This window comes from Hyla sarda, chromosome 12 (assembly GCF_029499605.1).
Source record: "Hyla sarda isolate aHylSar1 chromosome 12, aHylSar1.hap1, whole genome shotgun sequence".
Lineage (NCBI taxonomy): Eukaryota > Metazoa > Chordata > Amphibia > Anura > Hylidae > Hyla > Hyla sarda.
In genome coordinates, this window is record NC_079200.1 from 34,422,050 (window position 1) to 34,449,998 (window position 27,949).

Genomic DNA, 27,949 nt, shown 5'->3' on the forward strand with positions numbered 1-27,949 from the left:
CAAAAATCTTTCTAAATGACAGAATACTGAACTGTACTCACTCCAGAGTGTAATTTCCTATAAAACATGATAAAAAACCAATATTACAGTAGAATCTCCCAGTGCTGTTTATTCACTCCGTACCCCCGCACCCGTATCATTTCATCCCCCCTTACCCCCCTGTGCCACATCATTTACCCTTCGCCATTTCATTCCCCCTTCATTACCCTCTGTGTAAATTCATCACCCGCCCCCTCTTTATGAAGGGGCACAGGAGGATAAAGGGGGAATTAAATGGCCTGGGTACAAGGTAGGGCTGGAGCAGAAGCCTGGTTGTCCCCTATTGGGAGTGTTTTGTCCCCTATAAGGTGTGTCCGCATCCCCTTTTGGGAGTGTCCCCTATTCAGAGGGTGCAAATAGATTAACCCCTTCCCGACCTATGACATACCTGTACGTCATGGGTGGCAAGGTGTTCCCGACCCATGACATACAGGTACGTCATGAACATTTTTGCCGCTACTCGCGGCACCCCGCAGCGCCCGGTAAGATGGTGGCTATCACTGATAGCCAGCCAATCTTACCATGCGACCACGGGGGGTTTCATAGCCCCCCCCCAGCGATCGCTGCTATCAGCTGGTCAAATCTGACTAGCTGATAGCAGCGCGGTGTGTGAGTCCCGATCACGGGGATCGGGACACACACCGCTCTGCTAAGTGTCCCTGACCGATCCCCCGGCATCACTTACCCGTCCGAGCGGTGTCCCGAGCGGTCCCGGCGGCGCTGCGTCCCGAAGGTGAGTTTCCGGCAGCAGTGCGGCATCTTCATTGGCAGCAGTGAGATCGCCGTAAAGCGATCTCACTGCTGCCTCTGGGAGTTTCAAAACTGCAACTCCCAGCATGCCCAGACAGCCTTTGGCTTTCTGGGCATGCTGGGAGTTGTAGTTTTGCAACATCTGGAGGTCCTCAGTTTGGAGACCACTGTATAATGGTCTCCAATCTGTGCTCTTCCAGATGTTACAAAACTACAAATCTCTGCATGCTCAGTCTGTCCAGGCATGCTGGGAGTTGTAGTTCTCTAACATCTGGAAGACCACAGATTGGAGACCATTATACAGTGGTCTCCAAACTGTGGACCTCCAGATGTTGCAAAACTACAACTCCCAGCATGCCCAGACTGCCCAAGCATGCTGGAAGTTGTAGTTCAGCAACATCTGATCCTTCAGATATTGCCGAACTACAACTTCCAGCATGCCTGGGTATGCTGGGAGTTGTAGTTTTGCAACAACTGGAGGCACACTAGTTGGGAAACATTGTCTGTTTCCTACCTCAGTGCCTCCAGCTGTTGCAAAACTATAACTCCCAGCATGCACTGACAGACCATGCATGCTGGGAGTTGTAGTTTTGCAACAGCTGGAGGCACACTGGTTTGGAAACATTAACTTTGGTTGCAAAACACTTGAAAGTTTATTACTTAACTTAGTGTTTCCAAACCAGTGTGCCTCCAGCTGTTGCCAAACTACAACTCCCAGCATGCACGGACAGCCAAAGGGCATGCTCGGAGTTTGCAACACCTGGATGTTTGCCCCCTCCCCCCAATGTGAATGTACAGGGTACACTCACATGGGCGGAGGTTTACAGTGAGTGCTGCAAGTTTGAGATGGCGCAGCTCAAACTTCCAGCGGCAAACTTGCTGTGAACCTCTGCCCATGTGACTGTACCCTAAAAACACTACACTACACTTACACTAACCTAAAATAAAAAGTAAAAAACACTACATATACACATACCCCTACACAGCCCCCCCTCCCCCCCCAAAAAATGAAAAACGTCTGGTACGCTACTGTTTCCAAAACGGAGCCTCCAGCTGTTGCAAAATAATAACTCCCAGTATTGCCGGACAGCCATTGACTGTCCAGGCATGCTGGGAGTTTTGCAACAGCTGGAGGCACCCTGTTTGGGAATCATTGGTATAGAATTCCCCTATGTCCACCCCTATGCAAATCCCTAATTCAGGCCTCAAATGCGCATGGCGCTCTCTCACTTTGGAGCCCTGTCGTATTTCAGGGCAACAGTTTTGGGACACATATGGGGTATCGCCGTACTCAGGAGAAATTGTCTTACAAATTTTGGGGGGCTTTTTCTTCTTTAACCCCTTATGAAAAGGTGAAGTTGGGGTCTACACCAGCATGTTAGTGTAAAAAAATAATTTTTTTACACCAACATGCTGGTGTTGCCCTATACTTTTCATTTTCACAAGAGGTAAAAGGGAAAAAAGACCCTCTAAATTTGTAATGCAATTTCTTGTGAGTACGGAGATACCCTATATGTGGGCGCAAAGTGCTCTGGGGGCGCACAACAAGGCCCAGAAGGGAGAGTGCACCATGTACATTTGAGGCGATTTGCACAGGGGTGGCTGATGGTTACAGCAGTTCTGACAAACGCAAAACAATAAATATCCATATGTGACCCCATTTTGGAAACTACACCCCTCACGGAATGTAATAAGGGGTGCAGTGAGCATTTACACCCCACTGGTGTATTACAGATTTTTGGAACAGTGGTCTGTGAAAATGAAAAATAAAATTTTTGATTTGCACAGTCCACTGTTTCAAATATCTGTCAAACGCCAGTGGGGTGTAAATGCTCACTGCACCCCTTATTAAATTCCATGAGGGGTATAGTTTCCAAAATGGGGTCACATGTGGGGGGGTCCACTGTTCTGGCACCATAGGGGCTTCCTAAATGGGACATGCCCCCCAAAAACCGTTTCAGAAAAACTCACTCTCCAAAATCCCACTGTCGCTCCTTCGCTTCTGAGCCCTCTACTGCGCCCGCCGAACACTTGACATACGCATATGAGGTGTTTCCTTACTCGAGAGAAATTGGGTTACAAATTTTAGGGTGATTTCTCTCCTTTTACCCCTTGTAAAAATAAAAAAATTGGGTCTAAAAGAAAATGCGAGTGTAAAAAATTAAGATTTAGAATTTTCTCCTTCACTTTGCTGCTATTCCTGTGAAACACCTAAAGGGTTAAAACACTTACTGAATTTCCTCTGTAGTATTCAGCAGCTAATAAGTACAGGAAGGATTAAGATTTTTTAATAGAAGTAATTTACAAATCTGTTTAACTTTCTGGCACCAGTTGATTTAAAAGAAAAAAGGTTTTCACAGGAGTACCCCTTTAAGTCTTATGGTACTCTGACGGGGAAATAAAAACTGTCCTCTATTAGGAGGTGTCCGCTAAGGGAGATTTTACTGTATTTGCTGGAAATAACAATGACTGTCACATACCAACCATAAAGGGATCACATATCAATAGGTCTACAGCAAAACCTCCCCCTCCACCCAAATAGGAGCAAAAAAGTGGTCTCTTATGGGGGCGTCATCTCAAAGATAAAAGGACACAGAAGGTTGGTTCAGTTGCCTAAGGAAGTCAGTAAATACATACAAAATTCAAATAAAGATAAATAATGATGAAAGAGACAAAACATTGTGTTTTCCCATGTTTTACATCACTGGCCCCTGCCTGGTCCTCCCTCTCATTCCTTTGCACTGCAAAATATTTCAGGTGCCCCCCAGGAACATAATGGAGGAACCTGGAGCCTTTAATAAATCTACTGTCCAATGTACTATAACAAGTTTGAGGCCATTATTCTTATTGCAGCAGCTTCAGACTACTTTCACACTGCGTCATGTTCCCGGTACAGCGGTCCCTCAACATACGATGGTAATCCGTTCCAAATGGACCATCGTTTGTTGAAACCATCGTATGTTGGGGGATCCGTGCAATGTAAAGTATAGGACAGTGGTCTACAACCTGCGGACCTCCAGATGTTGCAAAACTACAACACCCAGCATGCCCGGACAGCCGTTGGCTGTCCGGGCATGCTGGGTGTTGTAGTTTTGCAACATCTGGAGGTCCGCAGGTTGAAGACCACTGGTAGAGGAAGTTGTACTCACCTGTCCCCACCGCTCCGGACCATCACCGCTCGTCACCGCTGCCCTGGATGTCGCCTTCCATCGCTGTCCCCGAGGTGTCCCCGACGCTCCGGCAAGACCTCTGCTTCCCCGTCATCCTCGCTCTCCGTCGCCGCCATCACGTCGCTACGCACGCCGCTCCTATTGGATGACGGGACGGCGTGCGCAGCGACGTGATGACGACGATGGAGAGCGCCGACGATGCAGGGGATCCCAAAGAGGACGCCCCTGAGCCCCGAGGACAGGTAAGTGATCGTCAGCGGACCACACGGGGCACCGTAAACGGCTATCCGGGGGCAGCTGAAGCAGTCTGCGCTGCCGGATAGCCGTTTATGCGATGGCCCCGACATACAAAAGCATCGTATGTTGATGCTGCCTCTGAGAGTGATCGTATGGTGAAATGATTGTAGGTCGGGGCCATCGTAGGTCGGGGGGGTCACTGTATACAGTAATAACGGATCATGAATTAACGGATGAAATAACTAATCACAACGGCTCATAATGGTTAAACATTAACCCATTTTTGATTTCCTGGTTGAGAAGCTTTACTGAGCATGCTCAGTAGCAATAACGGAATCTAAAAATAACGGACAATAACGGATATCATTTGTGAACATCCGTCACCCATAGACTTCAATGTTTAAAATGTAACGGCCGTTATTCCACCGTTATTTTTGACTGGGACAAAAATTAGTGCACGCACCGTTATTGGCCCCGTCAAAAATAACGGACATTAGTCATAACGGGCTGCAACTGATGATGAATGATGCTCAAAAAATATCATTGAAATGAATGGGTTTTTTGACGGTCGTTGTATGGACTTTGCGACGGAAGTTCATGTCGAGAGATTTTAAAGGGAACATGACGGTAGTGAGAAAGGGGCCTTAGAGTCCCAGGTCGGGATACACTGGTCGTGTAGGTGATTGATTGTGCTGGTTATGATTGACGTTTTGTGTTCTTTATAAAACAAATAGTGATATAAAGTTAATCTTGTGTATATGTGAGTTTTTTTTATTAAATGCAACTTTATTTTTTGATTTTATTTATTAATAAAGTTTTTGGGGCTACCATTATCTAGCGCAATGACGTCACTTTACCACCCCAACAGTCTTGCTCTACGGTAATCGCTTTACATTGACATTTACTATCATTACTCTCTGAATAGATGTGTTCTGCACCTATGTCATGCGCAAAACTCAGCCTTTTTTAGACAAGGGGGGGGGGGGGGGTGTAGGCCATTTTGTTGAAGTCCTGTTGCTTGTCTTTGTTTACAAACAATTGTATGATACCCTATTATTTAGGAGTGCATGAAGTAATGACGCTCCCAATGTCATTGACTGCTTATATGAAAAATATAAAAAATTTAAATAAAAATTACTTGAGCTGCCTCTCATTACACACCTCCGGTATCTGCCGATCCTGATTGAATAGACATGTTCATACAGCGGTGGCTTCAGATAGTACACATCTTGATTCAGTCAGGACGGTGGGGAGCAAGAGCCCGGTGCGGAGGTGAGTAAGAAGAGTCAGCCATTGGTTACCAGGCAGGATACTGGCCTCATCCCACGCTGACACATCTCACACTGTATCTCTCATCAGTCTGTCAGGATCCAGCACCCGCTGCTCTATCGCCCCCATCGTGACTCTCCGGGTTGGCTCAGTAATGGCGGCCGGCTGTGTGTGAGGAGCTCGCTGTATGTACACGGCTCCCCCAGTCATATCCAACGCTCCTGACTGTATCATGACTGTGTACAGATAGTACATGTCACAATTCAATCTGAAGCCGCCGATGTGCACAGTCATGATCAGTGGAAATTGACAGGGGGAGCCGTGTACATACAGCGAGTCCATCCACTTGCTCCTCACACACAGCCCTCCTCGGGTATGTGAGCTGGCTGCTGTCACTGAGCCAGCACGGGGAGTCACGGCGGGGATGATAAGAGCAGCAAACGGCAAATTCTGACAGACTGATTAGCGGTAAGGTGTGTGCTGTGTCAGCTGGGGACAGGGAGGTAACAAAACTTTAGCCCTGCACCCAGGACTACTATTTTACTACAATACTACTCCTATTCTACTACTTTACTATTACTACTTTTATTCTACTCTACTACTCCACCTTTACTACAATACTACTCCTATTCTACTTTACTACTTTAATTCTACTATAATACTAGTATTTTACTACACTACCACTACTCTTATTCTCCTATACTACTACTCCTATTTGTTAATGTAGCAAATGCGCTCTACTGTTAATGTAGCTGTATAGAGATTATTATAGATCAATGTTTTATTGGAATATAGTTAGTTAGTGTTTCATTGACCCTTTATGCCAGTAATTCCAAAACAAGGAGCCTCCAAAACAGGGTGCCTGCTGATAGATTTTTCGTGGGGCCGAAATGCCCATGGGCGTACAGGTACACCTTTGATCCTCAAGTACCAGGGAGCAAAGGCATACCTGTACACCCTTGGTCCTTAACAGGCTAAAGGGATCACAGACACTACACACAGACACATTGTTGTCTGAGAAACCGTAGAAATACATTGGTCAGATGGACCCAGATTTCTGTGGCATTGCGCTGATGGGAGCAGAATTTGGCACACACAGTAACTGTTGGTGACATAAGGGTGTGGGGAATGTTTTTATGTCACGTCCTGGATACTTTAAAAAACACATGAATAGACATTTGGACAATCTAAGCATTGGAGACAGCCAAATCCATCCCTTCATGGTAAGTCTGACAATGCACCGTGCCGACACATGCAGCTGGGAAAGCTGGGGCCCCAATGTGGAAATCACAGGGTTGTCCTGCCTTAGAGATTGGCTGGGAAGGCAGTCCTGCTGCTGTTCCACCTTTTAAAACAGGAAAAAGCGGTGACCAGCTAGGAATCAGAAGGCGGGGTGGGGAAATGTCATTACACCAAGCCCAGCAAAGCACAAAAAGTCTCATAACAGCAAATTTCAGCGTGCAGATATGTAAGTGCTCATGTGACGTCTTGTCTTACCACAAGAGGGCAGCATAAAGTGCTTTCCCTGCTGCCTTATAAAAGGCTCCAAGGATACTTTGGGGGTAGTGTACGACTTGGTAAGAGTTCACCGACTACTAGACATGGCTATGCATTCAAACACATTTTGCCAACGATACAGACTTTGAAAGAGCAGTATGGACAAGACAAAAGAAATTAAAAACACAATCTCCTCTGTAGCATACATCTGCTAAAAAGTACTGAAAGGAATTTTTTAATAGAAGTCATTTACAAGTCTGTTTAACTTTCTGGCACCAGTTGATTAAAAAAAAAAAAAAAAAAAAAAGTTGCCATTTAGAACCACTATGCTTCCATAACCATATCTATCATATAACCAGGCCAGATTTGGCCTAACAGGGTACTCCATCATAAACTGTCCAGTTTTCTACAAAAAAAAAATAAAAAGGAGGCTCTAATATTGCTTAGTATATCATTACATACACAAGTTTTCCATAAATTATTTTTTTTTTTTTTAACTCCGATTTGTAGACTACTTCTATTAAAAATCTTAATCCATCCAGTACTTATTAGCTGCTGAATACTACAGAGGAAATTTTTTTGGGGACACAGTGCTCTCTGCTGAATCACAAGCAGTTCTCTCTGCTGATATCTCAGTCCATTTTAGGAACTGTCCAGAGCAGCATATGTTTTCTATGGGGATTTTCTTCTACTCTGGACAGTTCTTAAAATGGACAGAGACGTCAGAGAGCACTGTGCTTGTGATTCAGCAGAGAGCTATGTGTTCCAAAAAGAAAATAATTTCCTCTGTAGTATAATAAGTACTGGAAGGATAAAAAAATAATTTCATAAGTAATTTACAAAATCCGTTTAACTTTCTGGCACCAGTTGCTTTAAAAAAAAACAAAAAAAAAAACACAACACGTTTTCCACCGGAGTACCCCTTTAAAGCTGTATTTTCAGACTGATTGGAACAAAAACAAAACATTTGAAGCATACCTTAGATGCCCCAGCATTGCTCACAACTAGAGATGAGGAAACCTAAAGTAAATGGGCTCGTAACGAACCTCTCGGCCCGATGGTTGATTACTTTAGTCTGCAAAGAAGTTCAGCTTTCCAAGGGATCTGGATGCCTGTAAAAGGTGGGATACAGTCCTAGGAGATCCAAGACTCATCCCAGACTTTTCCAGGCAACCGGAGCCCTTGGAAAGCTGAACTTCTCTATGCAGACTGAAGTAATCAATGGCCAAGCCTCGCGGTTTGCTACAAACCAATTTACTGTAAGTTCACTCAACTTTACTTACAACATGACTAAAGCTGTGGCACGCAGTATGAAAACGCATGCTAGACTAAATGAACCCTCTCCCAACAAAATCTCTCAAGACTGATACATTATGGCATTTGTTTGAGGAAATTAAAGTTCAAGCGCGGTCTAAAGCCATTTGACCTACAAGCGTACTGGCATCTAACAAAACGTTTACTCTTGGCCCAAAAAATGTGCCACCTACTCGTTCCTTTAGTTTCCTCCTCCAGTAAGGACTCAATATCCACTGCCCTCTAGCATAAAAGCCTCCATGATCAAACAAAAAAAACACTGCAATACAACCATTTTTTTTTTTAGTTTATTATACAAAGACGGCCTGTTCATGCGATACTTCCAGCATTGGAGGCGATCCTGGGCCACAGGTCAGCACACTCCTTTGCTACGGGGCCTGTGATAGCGGAGCCTGAAAGAAAATCAGAACACATCAGATCACAACCGGAAAGTTTGTATGTGTCTAAACTTTCGCCATAATCAGTGGATAACAAGTAGAGTTAAATAAATCCTTAAAAAGGAGTAGTCCAGTAGTGAACAACTTATCCCCTATCCGACCGCTGGGGCCCCCCGCGATCTCTCTGTACGGGGGCCAGGCAGCGGGTGTCGACCCCGCACGAAGCCTTCAGCAATCTCCGGCTCTGCCATAGAGATGTATTGAGGGGGCGTGTCAGCCGCCGCTTCGTGCGGGGGTCAACACCCGCTATCTGGCCGGAGAGCCGGGGCCCCGTACAGAGAGATCGCAGGGGGCCCCAGCGGTCGGACCCCCAGCGATCTCAAACTTATCCCCTATTCTTAGGATAGGGGATAAGTTGTTCACCACTGGACTACCCCTTTAAATACTGGCAACTATACTGCTGAGCATTGGTAGGATAAGGGAGTCTATTTGAACAAGGAAATCATTGTAACATTACCGATTGAAGTAGTACAGCACATGTGGCCGCCCCTTCACCCAAAAGTAATGTATTTATCTCCTCTTCCACGACAACTCACTATGCCACAGAGAAGACACAGCAAGTGCTTTGAGAAGAGGTGTTTTATATCAATGCAATGGGTCCAACATGAACGAAGTAGAATGGGGCTTCCTAACCGTTTTAGAATGCAAAGTCCATAGCCGAAAAATTGTAGCTGCCACTAAGGCTTTGTTCACATGGCAGAATTCCCTCTACTGCTCCAAGCAACAAAAAAAAACATGGCACATAAGGCTGGGTGCACATCACGTTTAGGCAAAACGGGACCGCATACGGCTGGGGGGGTTAGCTAAAACTGGGCGCTCCCGTATCCCTGCCGTATGTGGCCCGTATGTAACGTAATTCAATGAGCCGACTGGAGTTAAACACACAGTCTCCGGTCGGCTCATTTTCTTCCCGTATGCGGTTTTCCCACAAGACCTAAAACCGTGGTAGACCATGGTTTTAGGTCCGGTGGGGAAACCGCATATGGGGCAAAAATGAGCCGACCGGAGTCAGCGTTTCACTCTGATCGGCTCATTGGAATACATTACATACAGCCGCACACGGTTTTAGCTTCTGTATGTGGTCCTGTAATGTCTAAAACGTGATTTGAGCCCAGCCTAATTTGAGGCAGATCCATTTAATGCGGAAATTCTGCCTGGAATCCTCCTGGAATCAAAGCCCCATTTATGTCAATGGAAGGTCCTAGTGAGGATTATTTTCAGTGAGGAAATTCTGCAAGGAAGTCCTGTAGCGTGAAACCCACCCTAAAGAGCAAGAGGCTACCAGCCATAGAAAGAATGGTATAGTCTTAGGCTGCCTGTTCTTCTCCCATCAAAAATAAAAAAACGGAATTAAAAATATATAAAATAAATAAATAAATAAAAATAACCCGGACGTGAGCGCAGACTAATATGAAAGGATTGTAAAAAAAAATCTCATTGACATCAATGGGATTATTTTACAACAGTCAGATAACTGTTTTTCGATAACCCCTTTAAGCATATTTGTATTTGGTTGGCTGTTCTGAAGGTAATACACTGGACCAAGGGTAAAAAGTCACATGGTGTGGAATAGAATCAAAGAGTTCAAATTAATGGGTTTATTACAACACTATTACCAAGATTGAGTAAATGTGAAAATAGTTAATGCAAAAGAGTTAAAACCAAGATACACGTTTACCACAGCGCAGTTCTGTGCCACCCCATGTGAACATACCCTAAATCCAGTATCAATAGACCTTCTTGCACTGCTTGTTTAGTGGCCACCAGGACTCCCAACTTACCTTTCATCTCCCCTTTATTGTTCACTATCACCCCCGCATTGTCTTCAAAATATAAGAACACCCCGTCTTTTCTCCGATACGATTTTCGTTGTCGTATTACCACTGCCGGATGCACTGCGAAGAGAAATATTCCACGTTTAAGGTTCAGGAACAGATAAAATATCAGAAGGCTACATACATTTTATAAAGCAAAAATAGGGGAAAGAGTCATCCGGATGCAAACACATTAATAATGGACACCAAACATTCCAAAGGAGCTCGCTTTTATGGCCAAGACCCCCAGCGATGGTTAGAACGAGGGGGAGTAGCCGACAGATGCAAACTTCACTAACAGCCTTGTAGCGATCCTCATCCTGCTTCCCTTAAAGGGGTACTCCACTGAAAAAATTTTTTTTAATCAACTGGTGCCAGAAAGTTAAACAGATTTGTAAATTACTTCTACTTTACTACTTTTTAAAAAGCTTAATCCTTCCAGTACTTAGCTGTTAAATGCTCTAGAGGAAGTTCTTTTTTTGAATTTCCTTTGTCTGACCATAGTGCTCTCTGCTGACACCTCTGTCCATTTCAGGAACTGTCCAGAGCTGCATATGTTTGCTATGGGGATTTTCTCCTACATCATGGACAGCGGTGTCAGCAGAGAGCACTGTGGTCAGACAGAAAAGAAATTCAAAAAGAAAAGAACTTCCTCTGGAACATCAGCAACTGATAAGTACAGGAAGGATTAAGATTTTTAAATAGAAGTAATTTACAAATCTGTATAACTTTCTAGCATCAGTTAAAAAAAAAAAAAAAAAGGTTTTCCATCGGAGTACCCACGTAATAGACTCCTGTAAAGCAAGACAGATAGCTGCAAGTTGGGGAGTGAAGAGCACTACTGCACGCTTCCTCCCATTTGTTCTAATAAATCCTGACCGGTCAAACCTAAATGCAGCTTTCCCATTGATCGCTACTAATGTCACATTACCGATTGAAGTAGCACAGCACATGTGGCTGCCCCTTCACCCAAAAGTAATGTATTTATCTCCTCTTCCACGACAACTCACTATGCCACAGAGAAGACACAACAAGTGCTTTGAGAAGAGGGATCAGTCAGGACAATGATCTGCACCAGTGGTAAATAGAGTTCCCCTATTTGACATGTATTTTGATAGCTTTGTAGTCTCTTCGCAGTAACTGTGGTACTATAACAGTGAGGTAACAGGGTGATGTCCTCTCCGCAATGCGGGTACAGTCATTCACAATGCAGTCAGTAAATTGTTCCTTATGGTAATGGCTGTAATCGCCGTACTGTATTGTGGACCGAAAATGTGTCTGGTAGGTATTCAGCTAGCCTAGGAGGACTGTTTAGGTATTTATGTTTTTCTTTCAATTCAATTGGCACATTAGGTAACGTGCAACGCAGGATCCTTGGCTTAGGTTCTCAGTTTATATGTAGAGCTCCCATTAATTTTTACTTTCATTAAAGGAAAACTGTCAGCAATCCACTGGTTTATAGTGTGGGTGAACAGAAGTCCATACAGGGGTCACTTACATTTTTGTTTGGTTGTCGCCGAGTAGAGATGAGCAAAGTTAGTGATTCAATTCGTCACGAACTACACACCTCGGCGGTTGAGACAAATCACTAACTTTGCTCATCTCTACCGCCGAGTTTTTGTCCTGTAAAGTCCCATAATTCACCCCCTTAGTTGCGCTCTGAAGACGTGTCCCCCACCGGCAGTCATACTTTGGGTCCTGGAGGTAGGTGCCTAAGCCCATCCCTCTGAAGATTTTACGCAGCTCTCACATCCTGATGATGCGATAGCTGTGCGTCCCCTGAGAGCGCTCTGCACAGTAACTGCGTATGTGCCGGGCCCACGCTACTCCCCACTTCTGTAACGAGGGCCCCGCACATGCGTAGTTACACTGTGCAGAGCGCTCTCAGGGGACGCACAGCTATCGCATCATCAGGACGTGAGAGCTGCGTAAAATCTTCAGCGCAATCGCTCTACATACAGAGCACAGTGCTTAGCGGGCGTGTGTCTCCACATCACTAGGACAAGGAGTTGAAGGAAATGCATATGCGAAGGGGTGGGTGCTTAGGCACCTTCCTCCAGGACCCAAAGTATAACTGAAGGCGGGGGACATGTCTGCAGAGCACAACTAAGGGGGTGAATTATGGGACCTTTCAGGACAAAAAAAACTCGGCAGCAACCCAACAAAAAAAAAAAATGTAAGTGACCCCTGTATGGGCTCCTGGTCACCCACACTATGAACCAGTGTATTAGGTTTAGTGTGTGTGAACTTGCTGACAGTTTTCCTTTAACCCCTTAATGATTCAGCCCACTTGGGCCTTAAAGACAATTTTATTTGTAAAATGTTTTCAAAAAAATCATAACTTATATTTTCATCCACAGACTAGTATGAGGGCTTGTTTTTTGCGCGACCAGTTGTCCGTTGTAATGACATCACTCACTTTACCATAAAATGTATGGCACAAACAAAAAAAAAAAAATACTATTTGTGTGGGGAAATTAAAAAGAAAACCGCAATTTAGCAAATTTTGGAAGGTTTTGTTTTCACGCCATAAAATTTACGCTAAAAATGACTTGTTCTTTACACTTTGGGTCAATACGATTAAAATGATACCCATGATCACATACTTTTCTATTACTGTTGTGGTTAAAACAAAAAACGCAAACTTTTTAACCAAATTAGTATGTTTAAAGTCCTTCTATTTTGAAGACCTATATCTTCATTTTTCCGTATAAGCGGCGGTATGAGGGCTCATTTTTGCGCCGTGATCTGTACTTTTTATTGATACCATATTTGCTCATATAAAACTTTTAATACATTTTTTATCAATTTTTTGGGGAATAAAATGTTTTAAAAAAGCAGCAATTTTTGACTTTTTTTTATGTTCACCGTACGGTATCTTTAACATATTTTAATAGTTTGCATATTTATGCACACGGCGATACCAAATATGTATATTAATATATATTTTTTCTTTAACACTTTTTGGGGGTGAAAGAGAAAATGGGACAATTTACGTTTTTATTGGGGAGGTTTTTTTTCCCTTTTTTTACATTTATTTTTACACGTCAACAGTCCCCATATGCGACTATTTATTGCAACCATTCGATTGCTAATACTGTTCAGTGCTATGTATAGGACATAGCACTGATCAGTGTTATCAGCAATCTTCTGCTCGATCTCAGACCAGAGCAGCTGAGGGGACCTCCGGCTGCCATTCTGGAAGATCGGATCGCCGCGGCAGCGCTGCGGGCGATCCGATCATCCATTTTAGTGTCCGCAATGCTGCAGATGCCGTGATCTGTATTGATAACAGCATCTGAGGAGTTAATGGTGGACATCCGCACGATCGCTATCAGCAGCCGGGACCTGCCGCGCATGATCCGGGCATTGCTCCGATGCTCGCGGTCATGTATAGGACGTTAATGTACGTCCTGGTGCGTTAAGAACCACCTCACCAGGACGTACATTTACGTCCTGTGTGGTTAAGGGGTTAAACCTGTTTTCAGGCCGGGATTTGCAGCTATAATACAAGAAAGTGTCTCATACAGTAGAAAAATGGAGCTCACCCTTCTTCCTCAGTTCAGGCTTTCCTTTTTTAACTGTGGCCATCACCATGTCCCCAACACCAGCAGCGGGCAGTCTGTTCAGGCGACCTTTGATTCCCTTGACGGAGATTATGTACAGGTTCTTGGCACCTAGAAAATACGGACATACGTTAGATGAGTCAAACAATACAGACATCAAATGTAAAGTGCGCTGTCCAAATAATCTAGGCTCTGAATGGGAGACTACTACATTTAAGAACAAAACTAGTTACAGCAGCTCATATTAAAGGGGTTATCCAGGAATTTCTTCTATCTATCTATATCTATAGAAAAAATTCCTGGACAACCCCTTTAATATGAGAAGCTGTAACTAGTTTGGTTCTTAAATGTAGTAAAAAATTATGTATGTGTATATATATATATACACATACACCTCAACTGGCTCCAGAAAGTTAAACAGATTTGTAAATGACTTCTAAAAAAAAATCTTAATTCTTTCAGTACTTATGAGCTGCTGAAGTTGAGTTGTTCTTTTCTGTCTAAGTGCTCTCTGATGACCTGTCTCAGGAACTGTCCAGATTAGAAGCAAATCCCAATAGCAAACCTATTCTACTCTGTGCAGTTCCTGAGACAAGCAGAGATGTCAGCAGAGAGCACTGTTGCCGGACAGAAAAGAACAACTCAACTTCAGCAGCAGATAATTATTGGAAGGATTAAGATATTTTTTAATGGAAGTAATTTACAAATCTGTTTAACTTTCTGGAGCCAGTTGATAAGAAATAATTTTTTTTCTTTCCTGGAATACCCCTTTAATCCTAATAAATGTAACATTACCGATTGAAGTAGCACAGCACATGTGGCCGCCCCTTCACCCAAAAGTAATGTATTTATCTCCTCTTCCACGACAACTCACTATGCCACAGAGAAGACACAACAAGTGCTTTTTAGAAGAGGGATCGGTCTAAAGACAACGTGCCGGAGCACATTCACTGACTGGTTACCTGTGTTGTCTGCACAGTTGATGACTGCGCCCACGGGGAGACCGAGGGAGATGCGAAACTTCGCACCGGAAGAACCTCCGCGTCCTAAAAGAAATAGGATGACAATTAGTATATGTAAAGCTTCATAAGCCCCCACTGATCATAAACAGAGGTGACGGGGGTCCTGGGACCAGACATATGTAGCCATTACTCTGCTCATTCTTTATAGGGCGGTGGTCTCAAACTGAAGGCCCTCCAGATGTCGCAAAACTTCAACTCCCAGCATGCCCGGACAGCCAACGGCTGGGAGATGAAGTTTTGCAACATCTGGAGGGCCTACAGTTTGAGACCACTGTTAGGCTGGGTTCACATCACGTTTTTTGCCACTGTTTTCAATCAGTTTTTCTAAAAAAAAAAAAAAAAAAAAACGTATGGCAAAAAACTGTATAGGGAAAAAGAAAACCGTATGCGTTTATAAACCGTATACTGTTTTTAAAAGTGCATACAGTTCCGTCAGTTTTTATAAACAAACAACATACGTTTTTGAAAATGTTCATTTTCAATGCAACTGGTGCCAGAAAGTTAAACAGATTAGTAAATTACTTCTATTAAAAAAAATCTTAATCCCTCCAGTACTTAGCTGCTATATGCTCCACAGGAAGTTCTTTTCTTTTTAAATTTCCTTTCTGTCTGACCACAGTGCTCTCTGCTGCCACCTCAGTCCATGTCAGGAACTGTCCAGAGCAGAAGCAAATCCCCATAGCAAACCTTTCCTGCTCTGGACAGTTCCAGACATGGACTGAAGTGGCAGCAGAGAGCACTGTGGTCAGACAGAAAGGAAATTTAAAAAGAAAAGAACTTCCTCTGTAGTATATAGCAGCTGATAAGTACTGGAAGGATTAACATTTTTCTATAGAAGTAATTTACAAATCTGTTTAATTTTCTGTCACCAGTTGATCAGACACTTATCCCCAATGCTGTGGAGGGGATACAATGTTTTGTACCGGAGTTCCCTTTTAAGCGCACCTGAGTATTCAGACCCCAACAATTGATGGGAACAGGTTTGGAGAGAACACGCTAAGCGTGCACACACGCACACACTTCGCCCTGCTCTAATGATCCGTGAGGTCTGAACACTGAGACCCCAATTGCTAAAAACTTTTGGCAAATCTCTGACATAAGTTTTTTCTCTAGATGACGGATGCATTTATAGCTCCTCCAAGTGTTCAATTCTATGAAAAATGACTGAGGTTGTCACTCATTGTAAACTCAGCATCTAAAAATGCCTGTAGGGGGCGCTGTCCTTCCACAGTAAATAGCTATAAAATAAAAGGTGAACCTATAGGCAGCACTTTAATATATAGATCACGTGCCAAATATGGAGAACAACCAAAACTGACCTAAAATAATGCCCCAAATCACTTCAGGAGGGTACAGGCGGGCAATACTTCAGAGGATCAGGACAGGATAATATACCAGATCATAGGGTGGCAGTCACACGCACAGGGTGCCATTCCACGGGTGGCAGTCACACGCACAGGGTGGCATTATACGGGGGCAGTCACACGCACAGGGTGCCATTCCACGGGTGGCAGTCACACGCACAGGGTGGCATTATACGGGGGCAGTCACACGCACAGGGTGGCATTATACGGGGGCAGTCACACGCACAGGGTGGCATTATACGGGGGCAGTCACACGCACAGGGTGGCATTATACGGGGGCAGTCACACGTACAGGGTGGCATTATACGGGGGCAGTCACACGTACAGGGTGGCATTATACGGGGGCAGTCACACGTACAGGGTGGCATTATACGGGGGCAGTCACACGTACAGGGTGGCATTATACGGGGGCAGTCACACGTACAGGGTGGCATTATACGGGGGCAGTCACACGTACAGGGTGGCATTATACGGGGGCAGTCACACGTACAGGGTGGCATTATACGGGGGCAGTCACACGTACAGGGTGGCATTATACGGGGGCAGTCACACGTACAGGGTGGCATTATACAGGGGCAGTCACACGTACAGGGTGGCATTATACAGGGGCAGTCACACGTACAGGGTGGCATTATACAGGGGCAGTCACACGTACAGGGTGGCATTATACAGGGGCAGTCACACGTACAGGGTGGCATTATACAGGGGCAGTCACACGTACAGGGTGGCATTATACAGGGGCAGTCACACGTACAGGGTGGCATTATACAGGGGCAGTCACACGTACAGGGTGGCATTATACAGGGGCAGTCACACGTACAGGGTGGCATTATACAGGGGCAGTCACACGTACAGGGTGGCATTATACAGGGGCAGTCACACGTACAGGGTGGCATTATACAGGGGCAGTCACACGTACAGGGTGGCATTATACAGGGGCAGTCACACGTACAGGGTGGCATTATACAGGGGCAGTCACACGTACAGGGTGGCATTATACAGGGGCAGTCACACGTACAGGGTGGCATTATACAGGGGCAGTCACACGTACAGGGTGGCATTATACAGGGGCAGTCACACGTACAGGGTGGCATTATACAGGGGCAGTCACACGTACAGGGTGGCATTATACAGGGGCAGTCACACGTACAGGGTGGCATTATACAGGGGCAGTCACACGTACAGGGTGGCATTATACAGGGGCAGTCACATGTACAGGGTGGCATTATACAGGGGCAGTCACATGTACAGGGTGGCATTATACAGGGGCAGTCACATGTACAGGGTGGCATTATACAGGGGCAGTCACATGTACAGGGTGGCATTATACAGGGGCAGTCACATGTACAGGGTGGCATTATACAGGGGCAGTCACACGTACAGGGTGGCATTATACAGGGGCAGTCACACGTACAGGGTGGCATTATACAGGGGCAGTCACACGTACAGGGTGGCATTATACAGGGGCAGTCACACGTACAGGGTGGCATTATACAGGGGCAGTCACATGTACAGGGTGGCATTATACAGGGGCAGTCACATGTACAGGGTGGCATTATACAGGGGCAGTCACACGTACAGGGTGGCATTATACAGGGGCAGTCACACGCACAGGGTGGCATTATACAGGGGCAGTCACATGTACAGGGTGGCATTATACAGGGGCAGTCACATGTACAGGGTGGCATTATACAGGGGCAGTCACATGTACAGGGTGGCATTATACAGGGGCAGTCACACGTACAGGGTGGCATTATACAGGGGCAGTCACACGCACAGGGTGGCATTATACAGGGGCAGTCACACGTACAGGGTGGCATTATACAGGGGCAGTCACACGCACAGGGTGGCATTATACAGGGGCAGTCACACGCACAGGGTGGCATTATACAGGAGCAGTCACATGTACAGGGTGGCATTATACAGGGGCAGTCACATGTACAGGGTGGCATTATACAGGGGCAGTCACACACACAGGGCGGCATTATACAGGGGCAGTCACACACACAGGGCGGCATTATACAGGGGCAGTCACACACACAGGGCGGCATTATACAGGGGCAGTCACATGTACAGGGTGGCATTATACAGGAGCAGTCACATGTACAGGGTGGCATTATACAGGGGCAGTCACATGTACAGGGTGGCATTATACAGGGGCAGTCACATGTACAGGGTGGCATTATACAGGAGCAGTCACATGTACAGGGTGGCATTATACAGGAGCAGTCACATGTACAGGGTGGCATTATACAGGGGCAGTCACATGTACAGGGTGGCATTATACAGGGGCAGTCACACGTACAGGGTGGCAGTATACAGGAGCAGTCACATGTACAGGGTGGCATTATACAGGGGCAGTCACACGCACAGGGTGGCATTATACAGGGGCAGTCACATGTACAGGGTGGCATTATACAGGGGCAGTCACATACAGGGTGGCATTATACAGGGGCAGTCACATACAGGGTGGCATTATACAGGAGCAGTCACATGTACAGGGTGGCATTATACAGGGGCAGTCACATACAGGGTGGCATTATACAGGAGCAGTCACATACACACCAGTATATATGGGTACACCTACACAGCGGGCACACTATGGTGAGGGGAAGGTCACACTATGGCACTTTTGGGCTCCACACACACCGAGATCTCAGACATGGCCCTCCAGGCCTCCGCTCCACTACCGCCGCCTCATATCGTCTGTCGGGCCGCCCCGCAGCCTCTGCCCATCCCCATCTGCACGGTACATGGCGGGGAGCCGTGTGTAGATGGCTGCAGGCCACATCCCGGGATCACACACGTCTGATTACCGGAGGATGGACGCGGATCACAGCACTGAGCTCGCGGCCCTTACCTCTCTTAGACATCTTGGTTCCCGGAAAGAGAACGCAGGCCGCAAAGGATGTCGGGATATAGCGGCAGCCACAGAGCGAGCTGGGCGGGCGTGTCACGTGATACGGGGTTGGCGGCGCTGGCTTTACGTACTGCCAATCTTCCTGTTGTAAATGTGTAACAGAAACAGTGACTGGGAGGGAACATTACTGACCCCTAGTGGTCAGGTCCTGAAGTGACAAAGTATTTAGCCGCTTCAATGTGACTTGACCAAATACTACTAAGAACCTGGTTATTGCCCTAAAGTTGCAGTATTTTTATTTACATTTGTTACATTTTGATATTCAAAGTGTGTTAATAAAATAATACAGGAAGATGAAAACAACGGTGTGGTTTAAAAAAAAAAAAAAAGATCTCCAGTTCATTTTAATGTTGAATGTTAAAAAGGGGTACTCCGGTAGAAAACACATTTTTTTTAAATCAACTGGTGCCAGAAAGTTAAACAGATTTGTAAATTATTTCTATTTAAAAATCTTAATCCTTCCAGTATTTATTAGTTGCTGTATGCTCCACAGGAAGTTCTTTTCTTTTTGAATGTCTTTTCTTTCGGACCACAGTGCTCTCTGCTGTCCAGAGCAGAAGCAAATTCTCACAGCAAACCTCTTCTACGCTGGAAAGTTCCAGACATGGACAGAGGTGTCAGCAGAGAGCACTGCGGTCAGACAGAAAAGAAATTAAAAAAGAAAAGAACTTCCTGTGGAGCATACAGCAGCTGATAAGTACTGGAAGCATTACGATTTTTTAATAGAAGTAATTTACAAATCTGTAGAAAAAATCTCAGCTCACCTGGGACTTGCCCGGCTACCTCCAGACAGCAGAAGAACAATGCAAAAAAGGCCAGCAAGTAGAAGCATAAAACTTGACTTTTATTCAGGAATCTTCCATATTAAAAACCTTCAGGTGGCAGACAAACATGGACATGTAAAAAATACAAAAATATTGCACATGTAGAAAAAGAGAGAGGTCCCAAGCAATAGCTGACGCGTTTCTGATCCATTGATCCTTACTCATAGCTTACTCAAAGCTTATGTTACGCCGAGCGCTCCGGGTCCCCGCTCCTCCCCGGAGCGCTCGCTTCACTCCCTCCGCTGCAGCGCTCCGGTCACGTCCTCTGACCCGGGGCGCTGCGATCCTGCTGCCAGCCGGGATGCGATTCGCGATGCGGGTAGCGCCCGCTCGCGATGCGCACCCCGGCTCCCCTACCTGACTCGCTCCCCGTCTGTTCTGTCCCGGCGCGCGCGGCCCCGCTCCCTAGGGCGCGCGCGCGCCGGGTCTCTGCGATTTAAAGGGCCACTGCGCCGCTGATTGGCGCAGTGGTTCCAATTAGGGTTTTCACCTGTGCACTTCCCTATATTACCTCACTTCCCTTGCACTCCCTTGCCGGATCTTGTTGCCTTAGTGCCAGTGAAAGCGTTCCTTGTGTGTTCCTTGCCTGTGTTTCCAGACCTTCTGCCGTTGCCCCTGACTACGATCCTTGCTGCCTGCCCCGACCTTCTGCTACGTCCGACCTTGCTTCTGCCTACTCCCTTGTACCGCGCCTATCTTCAGCAGCCAGAGAGGTGAGCCGTTGCTAGTGGATACGACCTGGTCACTACCGCCGCAGCAAGACCATCCCGCTTTGCGGCGGGCTCTGGTGAAAACCAGTAGTGGCTTAGAACCGGTCCACTAGCACGGTCCACGCCAATCCCTCTCTGGCACAGAGGGTCCACTACCTGCCAGCCGGCATCGTGACAGTAGATCCGGCCATGGATCCCGCTGAAGTTCCTCTGCCAGTTGTCGCTGACCTCACCACGGTGGTCGCCCAGCAGTCACAACAGATAGCGCAACAAGGCCAACAGCTGTCTCAACTGACCGTTATGCTACAACAGTTGCTACCACAGCTTCAGCAGTCATCTCCTCCGCCAGCTCCTGCACCTCCTCCGCAGCGAGTGGCCGCTCCTGGGATACGCTTATCCTTGCCGGATAAATTTGATGGGGACTCTAAGTTTTGCCGTGGCTTTCTTTCCCAATGTTCCCTGCATCTGGAGATGATGTCGGACCTGTTTCCCACTGAAAGGTCTAAGGTGGCTTTCGTAGTCAGTCTTCTGTCCGGAAAAGCCCTGTCATGGGCCACACCGCTCTGGGACCGCAATGACCCCGTCACTGCCTCTGTACACTCCTTCTTCTCGGAAATCCGAAGTGTCTTTGAGGAACCTGCCCGAGCCTCTTCTGCTGAGACTGCCCTGTTGAACCTGGTCCAGGGTAATTCTTCCGTTGGCGAGTACGCCGTACAATTCCGTACACTTGCTTCAGAATTGTCCTGGAATAATGAGGCCCTCTGCGCGACCTTCAAAAAAGGCCTATCCAGCAACATTAAAGATGTTCTGGCCGCACGAGAAATTCCTGCTAATCTACATGAACTTATTCACCTAGCCACTCGCATTGACATGCGTTTTTCTGAAAGGCGTCAGGAACTCCGCCAAGATATGGACTCTGTTCGCACGAGGCGTTTCGTCTCCTCGGCTCCTCTCTCCTCTGGTCCCCTGCAATCTGTTCCTGTGCCTCCCGCCGTGGAGGCTATGCAGGTCGACCGGTCTCGCCTGACACCTCAAGAGAGGACACGACGCCGTATGGAGAACCTCTGCCTGTACTGTGCTAGTACCGAACACTTCCTGAGGGATTGTCCTATCCGTCCTCCCCGCCTGGAAAGACGTACGCTGACTCCGCACAAAGGTGAGACAGTCCTTGATGTCTACTCTGCTTCTCCACGTCTTACTGTGCCTGTGCGGATGTCTGCCTCTGCCTTCTCCTTCTCTACAGTGGCCTTCTTGGACTCTGGATCTGCAGGAAATTTTATTTTGGCCTCTCTCGTCAACAGGTTCAACATCCCAGTGACCAGTCTCGCCAGACCCCTCTACATCAATTGTGTAAATAATGAAAGATTGGACTGTACCATACGTTTCCGCACGGAGCCCCTTCTTATGAGCATCGGATCTCATCATGAGAGGATTGAACTTTTGGTCCTCCCCAATTGCACCTCGGAGATTCTCCTTGGACTTCCCTGGCTTCAACTTCATTCCCCAACCCTGGATTGGTCCACTGGGGAGATCAAGAGTTGGGGGTCCTCTTGTTCCAAGAACTGTCTAAAACCGGTTCCCAGTAACCCTTGCCGTAACTCTGTGGTTCCTCCAGTAACCGGTCTCCCTAAGGCCTATATGGACTTCGCGGATGTTTTCTGCAAAAAACAAGCTGAGACTCTACCTCCTCACAGGCCTTATGATTGCCCTATCGACCTCCTCCCGGGTACTACTCCACCCCGGGGCAGAATTTATCCTCTCTCTGCCCCAGAGACTCTTGCCATGTCCGAATACGTCCAGGAGAATCTAAAAAAGGGCTTTATCCGTAAATCCTCCTCTCCTGCCGGAGCCGGATTTTTCTTTGTGTCCAAAAAAGATGGCTCCCTACGTCCTTGCATTGACTACCGCGGTCTTAATAAAATCACGGTTAAGAACCGCTACCCCTTACCCCTCATCTCTGAACTCTTTGATCGCCTCCAAGGTGCCCACATCTTCACTTTCGTCCTGCCGATAAGAACATTAGGGCCGATGCTCTCTCTCGTTCCTCGGATGCCTCAGAAGTTGATCTCCCTCCGCAACACATCATTCCACCTGACTGCCTGATCTCCACTTCTCCTGCCTCCATCAGGCAGACTCCTCCAGGAAAGACCTTTGTTTCTCCACGCCAACGCCTCGGAATCCTCAAATGGGGTCACTCCTCCCATCTCGCAGGTCATGCGGGCATCAAGAAATCTGTGCAACTCATCTCCCGCTTCTATTGGTGGCCGACTCTGGAGACGGATGTTGGGGACTTTGTGCGAGCCTGCACTATCTGTGCCCGGGATAAGACTCCTCGCCAGAAGCCCGCTGGTTTTCTTCATCCTCTGCCTGTCCCCGAACAGCCTTGGTCTCTGATTGGTATGGATTTTATTACTGATTTACCCCCTTCCCGTGGCAACACCGTTATTTGGGTGGTCGTTGATCGATTCTCCAAAATGGCACATTTCATCCCTCTTCCTGGTCTTCCTTCTGCGCCTCAGTTGGCTAAACAATTTTTTGTACACATTTTTCGTCTTCACGGGTTGCCTACGCAGATTGTCTCGGATAGAGGGGTCCAATTCGTGTCTAAATTCTGGAGGGCTCTCTGTAAACAACTCAAGATTAAATTAAATTTTTCCTCTGCATATCATCCCCAGTCCAATGGACAAGTAGAAAGAATTAACCAGATCCTGGGTGATTATTTGCGACATTTTGTTTCCTCCCGCCAGGATGACTGGGCAGATCTCCTTCCATGGGCCGAATTTTCGTATAACTTCAGGGTCTCTGAATCTTCCTCCAAATCCCCATTTTTCGTGGTGTACGGCCGTCACCCTCTTCCCCCCCTCCCTACCCCCTTGCCCTCTGGTCTGCCCGCTGTGGATGAAATTTCTCGTGACCTTTCCATTATATGGAGAGAGACCCAAAATTCTCTCTTACAGGCTTCTTCACGCATGAAGAGGTTCGCGGATAAGAAAAGAAGAGCTCCCCCCGTTTTTTCCCCTGGAGACAAGGTATGGCTCTCCGCTAAATATGTCCGCTTCCGTGTCCCTAGCTACAAGTTGGGACCACGCTATCTTGGTCCTTTCAAAATTTTGTGTCAAATTAATCCTGTCTCTTATAAACTTCTTCTTCCTCCTTCTCTTCGTATCCCTAATGCCTTTCACGTCTCTCTTCTCAAACCACTCATCCTCAACCGTTTTTCTCCCAAATCTGTTCCTCCCACTCCTGTTTCCGGCTCCTCGGACGTCTTCTCGGTCAAGGAAATTTTGGCTGCCAAAAAGGTCAGAGGGAAAAAATTTTTTTTAGTAGACTGGGAGGGTTGTGGTCCTGAAGAGAGATCCTGGGAACCTGAGGACAACATCCTTGACAAAAGTCTGCTCCTCAGGTTCTCAGGCTCCAAGAAGAGGGGGAGACCCAAGGGGGGGGGGTACTGTTACGCCGAGCGCTCCGGGTCCCCGCTCCTCCCCGGAGCGCTCGCTTCACTCCCTCCGCTGCAGCGCTCCGGTCACGTCCTCTGACCCGGGGCGCTGCGATCCTGCTGCCAGCCGGGATGCGATTCGCGATGCGGGTAGCGCCCGCTCGCGATGCGCACCCCGGCTCCCCTACCTGACTCGCTCCCCGTCTGTTCTGTCCCGGCGCGCGCGGCCCCGCTCCCTAGGGCGCGCGCGCGCCGGGTCTCTGCGATTTAAAGGGCCACTGCGCCGCTGATTGGCGCAGTGGTTCCAATTAGGGTTTTCACCTGTGCACTTCCCTATATTACCTCACTTCCCTTGCACTCCCTTGCCGGATCTTGTTGCCTTAGTGCCAGTGAAAGCGTTCCTTGTGTGTTCCTTGCCTGTGTTTCCAGACCTTCTGCCGTTGCCCCTGACTACGATCCTTGCTGCCTGCCCCGACCTTCTGCTACGTCCGACCTTGCTTCTGCCTACTCCCTTGTACCGCGCCTATCTTCAGCAGCCAGAGAGGTGAGCCGTTGCTAGTGGATACGACCTGGTCACTACCGCCGCAGCAAGACCATCCCGCTTTGCGGCGGGCTCTGGTGAAAACCAGTAGTGGCTTAGAACCGGTCCACTAGCACGGTCCACGCCAATCCCTCTCTGGCACAGAGGGTCCACTACCTGCCAGCCGGCATCGTGACAGTTTATTAAACTTTCTGGCACTAGTTGATAAAAAAAATGCCAACTGTGTCTGAGTCCTTAGGATGTACACAAAGTTGGAATGTATGACGTAACAAAGAGACAACAGCTTTCTCCTATACACTGCTCAAAAAACATAAAGGGAACACTTAAACAACACAATGTAACTCCAAGTCCATGACACTTCTGTGAAATCCCACTGTCCACTCAGGAAGAACACTGATTGACAATCAATTTCACATGGAACAGACAACAGGTGGAAATTATAGGCAATTAGCAAGACACCCCCAATAAAGGAGTGGTTCTGCAGGTGGTGACCACAGACCACTTCTCAGTTACTAGGCTTCCTGGCTGATGTTTTGGTCACTTTTGAATGCTGGCGTTGATTTTACTCTAGTGGTAGCATGAGACGGAGTCTACAACCCACACAAGTGGCTCAGGTAGTGAATCTCATCCAGGATGGCACATCAATGCGAGCTGTGGCAAGAAGGTTTGCTGTGTCTGTCAGCTTAGTGTCCAGAGCATGGAGGCGCAACTAGGAGACAGGCCAGTAAATCAGGAGACGTGAAGGAGGCCATAGGAGGGCAACAACCAAGCAGCAGGACCGCTACCTCTGCCTTTGTGCAAGGAGGAGCACTGCCAGAGCCCTGCAAAATGACCTCCAGCAGGCCACAAATGTGCATGTGTCCAGTCAAACAGTCAGAAACAGACTCCATGAGGGTGGTAAGAGGGCCCGACATCCAGAGATGGGGGTTGTGCTTACAGCCCAACACCGTGCAGGATGTTTGGCATTTGCCAGAGAATACTAAGATTGGCAAAACTGCCATCTGCACTTCACAGATGAAAGCAGGTTCACACTGAGCACATGTGACAGAGTCTGGAAATGCCGTGGAGAATGTCCTGCTGCCTGCAACATCCTTCAGCATGACCGGTTTGGCAGTGGGTCAGTAATGGTGTGAGGTGGCATTTCTTTGGGTGGCCGCACAGCCCTCCATGTGCTTGCCAGAGGTAGCCTGACTGCCATTAGGTACCGAGATGAGATCCTCAGACCCCTTGTGAGACCATATGTTGTGTGGTTGGCCCTGGGTTCCTCCTAATACAAGACAATGCTAGACCTCCTAATGCTAGACAATGCTAGACCTCCTAATGCTAGACAATGCTAGACCTCCTAATGCTAGACAATGCTAGATGTGGCTGGAGTGTGTCAGCAATTCCTGCAAGAGGAAGGCATTGATGCTATGGACTGGCCGCCCATTCCCCAGATCTGAATCCGATTGAGCACATCTGGGACATCATGTCTCGCTCCATCCACCAACGCCACGTTGCACCACAGACTGTCCAGGAGTTGGCGGATGCTTTAGTCCAGGTCTGGGAGGACATTCCTCAGGAGACCATCCTCCACCTCATCAGGAGCATGCCCAGGCGTTGTAGGGATGTCATACGGGCACGTGGAGGCCACAAACACTACTGAGCCTCATTGTGATTTGTTTTAAGGACATTACTTCAAAGTTAGATCAGCATGTAGTGGGGTTTTCCACTTTGATTTTGAGGGTGACTCCATATCCAGACCTCCATGGGTTGATACATTTGATTTCCATTGATCATTTTTGTGTGATTTTGTTGTCAGCACATTCATCTATGTAAAGATGAAAGTATTTCATACGATTAGTTCATTCATTCAGATCTAGGATGTGTTTTGTTAGTGTTCCCTTAATTTTTTTTTTTTTTGAGCAGTGTAGGTTGCTGGCTGCTTTATGCCTGCGGCCTATAAGAGATGTGAACAGCTGGGGTAGAGGACTCCTACTAATTGACTGCCCATCTAGCACTTGTGGATGGACTCTGGTATAGCTGCCCACAGTGGGTTCCTATGGAGTGTGGGCAATAGCTATTTTTATGTGAGTCAGCTATATCCCATTACTTCATTTTCTATTGTCTAGGGTCACATGGCAACTTTTGGTAGTGACATGAAATTTTCACCAGATATCCATACATACAAAGAAACCAAAATAATTAATCTTAGAAATTAAGTTATGTGGAATAATGTGAAATGACACAGGAAAAAGGCATTGAACATGCTTACTGATCTATATTTAAAGGAGTATAGATCGAGGGGGGGTCCCAGCGGTAGATCTCCTGAACGGGGCCCCCGCAGTCTGCCAGAAACGGCCGTTCCAAGCTCCTTTAATACTTTGTACAGGAGCCTGTGTTAGTAATGGCAGCTTCAAGATGCCTTCTGTGTGGAGAAAATATTAACATGCATTGCTCTGGTGGGATTTTGCTCATTCTTCACCCAGTCTTTAAATCTTGAAGGTTCCATGGGCCTCTTCTATGAATAATGATCTTCAGTTCTTTCCATTTAATGGGATTTAAGTCAGGTGATTGACTGGGCCATTCTAGCAGCTCTATTTTCTTTCTTTGAAACCATTTGAGAGTTTCCTTGGCTGTGAGTTTGGAATCATTGGGGGAGATTTATCAAAACCTGTGCAGAGGAAAACTTGTCCAGTTGCCCATAGCAACCAATCAGATCGCTTCTTTCATTTTTCACAGGCCTTCTTAAAAATGAAAGAAGCGAGCTGGTTGGTTGCTATGGGCAACTGGGCAAGTTTTCCTCTGCACAGGTTTTGATAATTCTCCCTCATTGTCCTCCTGAAATGTCTGCCCTCTGTTTCATCCTTATCCTCCTTGTAGATGGCAGCAGATTTTTGTGAGTACCATTTGCTGAAAACCCAGCCCACACCATGACGTTCCAAACTCCAATGTTGGTGTTTTTCGGGTGATGTGCGGTGCCATTTCTTCTCCATACATGGTGTGTATTATGACACCAAACTGTTCTATTCTGCTCTCCTCTGACCGCACTATATTCTC

The 27,949-nt window shown here is 46.8% G+C and overlaps 1 protein-coding gene and 2 non-coding genes across 3 annotated transcripts; all 3 read right to left on the bottom strand.

Annotated features, from left to right (window-relative positions):
* Window positions 1–8,547: 8,547 nt before the first annotated feature.
* On the bottom strand, window positions 8,548–19,407 carry RPL23 (ribosomal protein L23). The gene is made up of 5 exons (XM_056548453.1): window positions 19,340–19,407; window positions 15,056–15,139; window positions 14,076–14,204; window positions 10,495–10,608; window positions 8,548–8,668 (listed from the first exon to the last, which is right to left on the bottom strand). Exons 1-5 carry the CDS (start codon window positions 19,350–19,352, stop codon window positions 8,586–8,588), a joined length of 423 nt encoding a protein of 140 aa, XP_056404428.1. The 5' UTR covers window positions 19,353–19,407; the 3' UTR covers window positions 8,548–8,585.
* On the bottom strand, window positions 9,157–9,289 carry LOC130297150 (small nucleolar RNA SNORA21). The gene has a single exon (XR_008849427.1). It is a non-coding gene; the product is annotated as a small nucleolar RNA SNORA21 (small nucleolar RNA).
* LOC130297149 (small nucleolar RNA SNORA21) lies at window positions 11,445–11,577 on the bottom strand. The gene has a single exon (XR_008849426.1). It is a non-coding gene; the product is annotated as a small nucleolar RNA SNORA21 (small nucleolar RNA).
* Window positions 19,408–27,949: the final 8,542 nt, after the last annotated feature.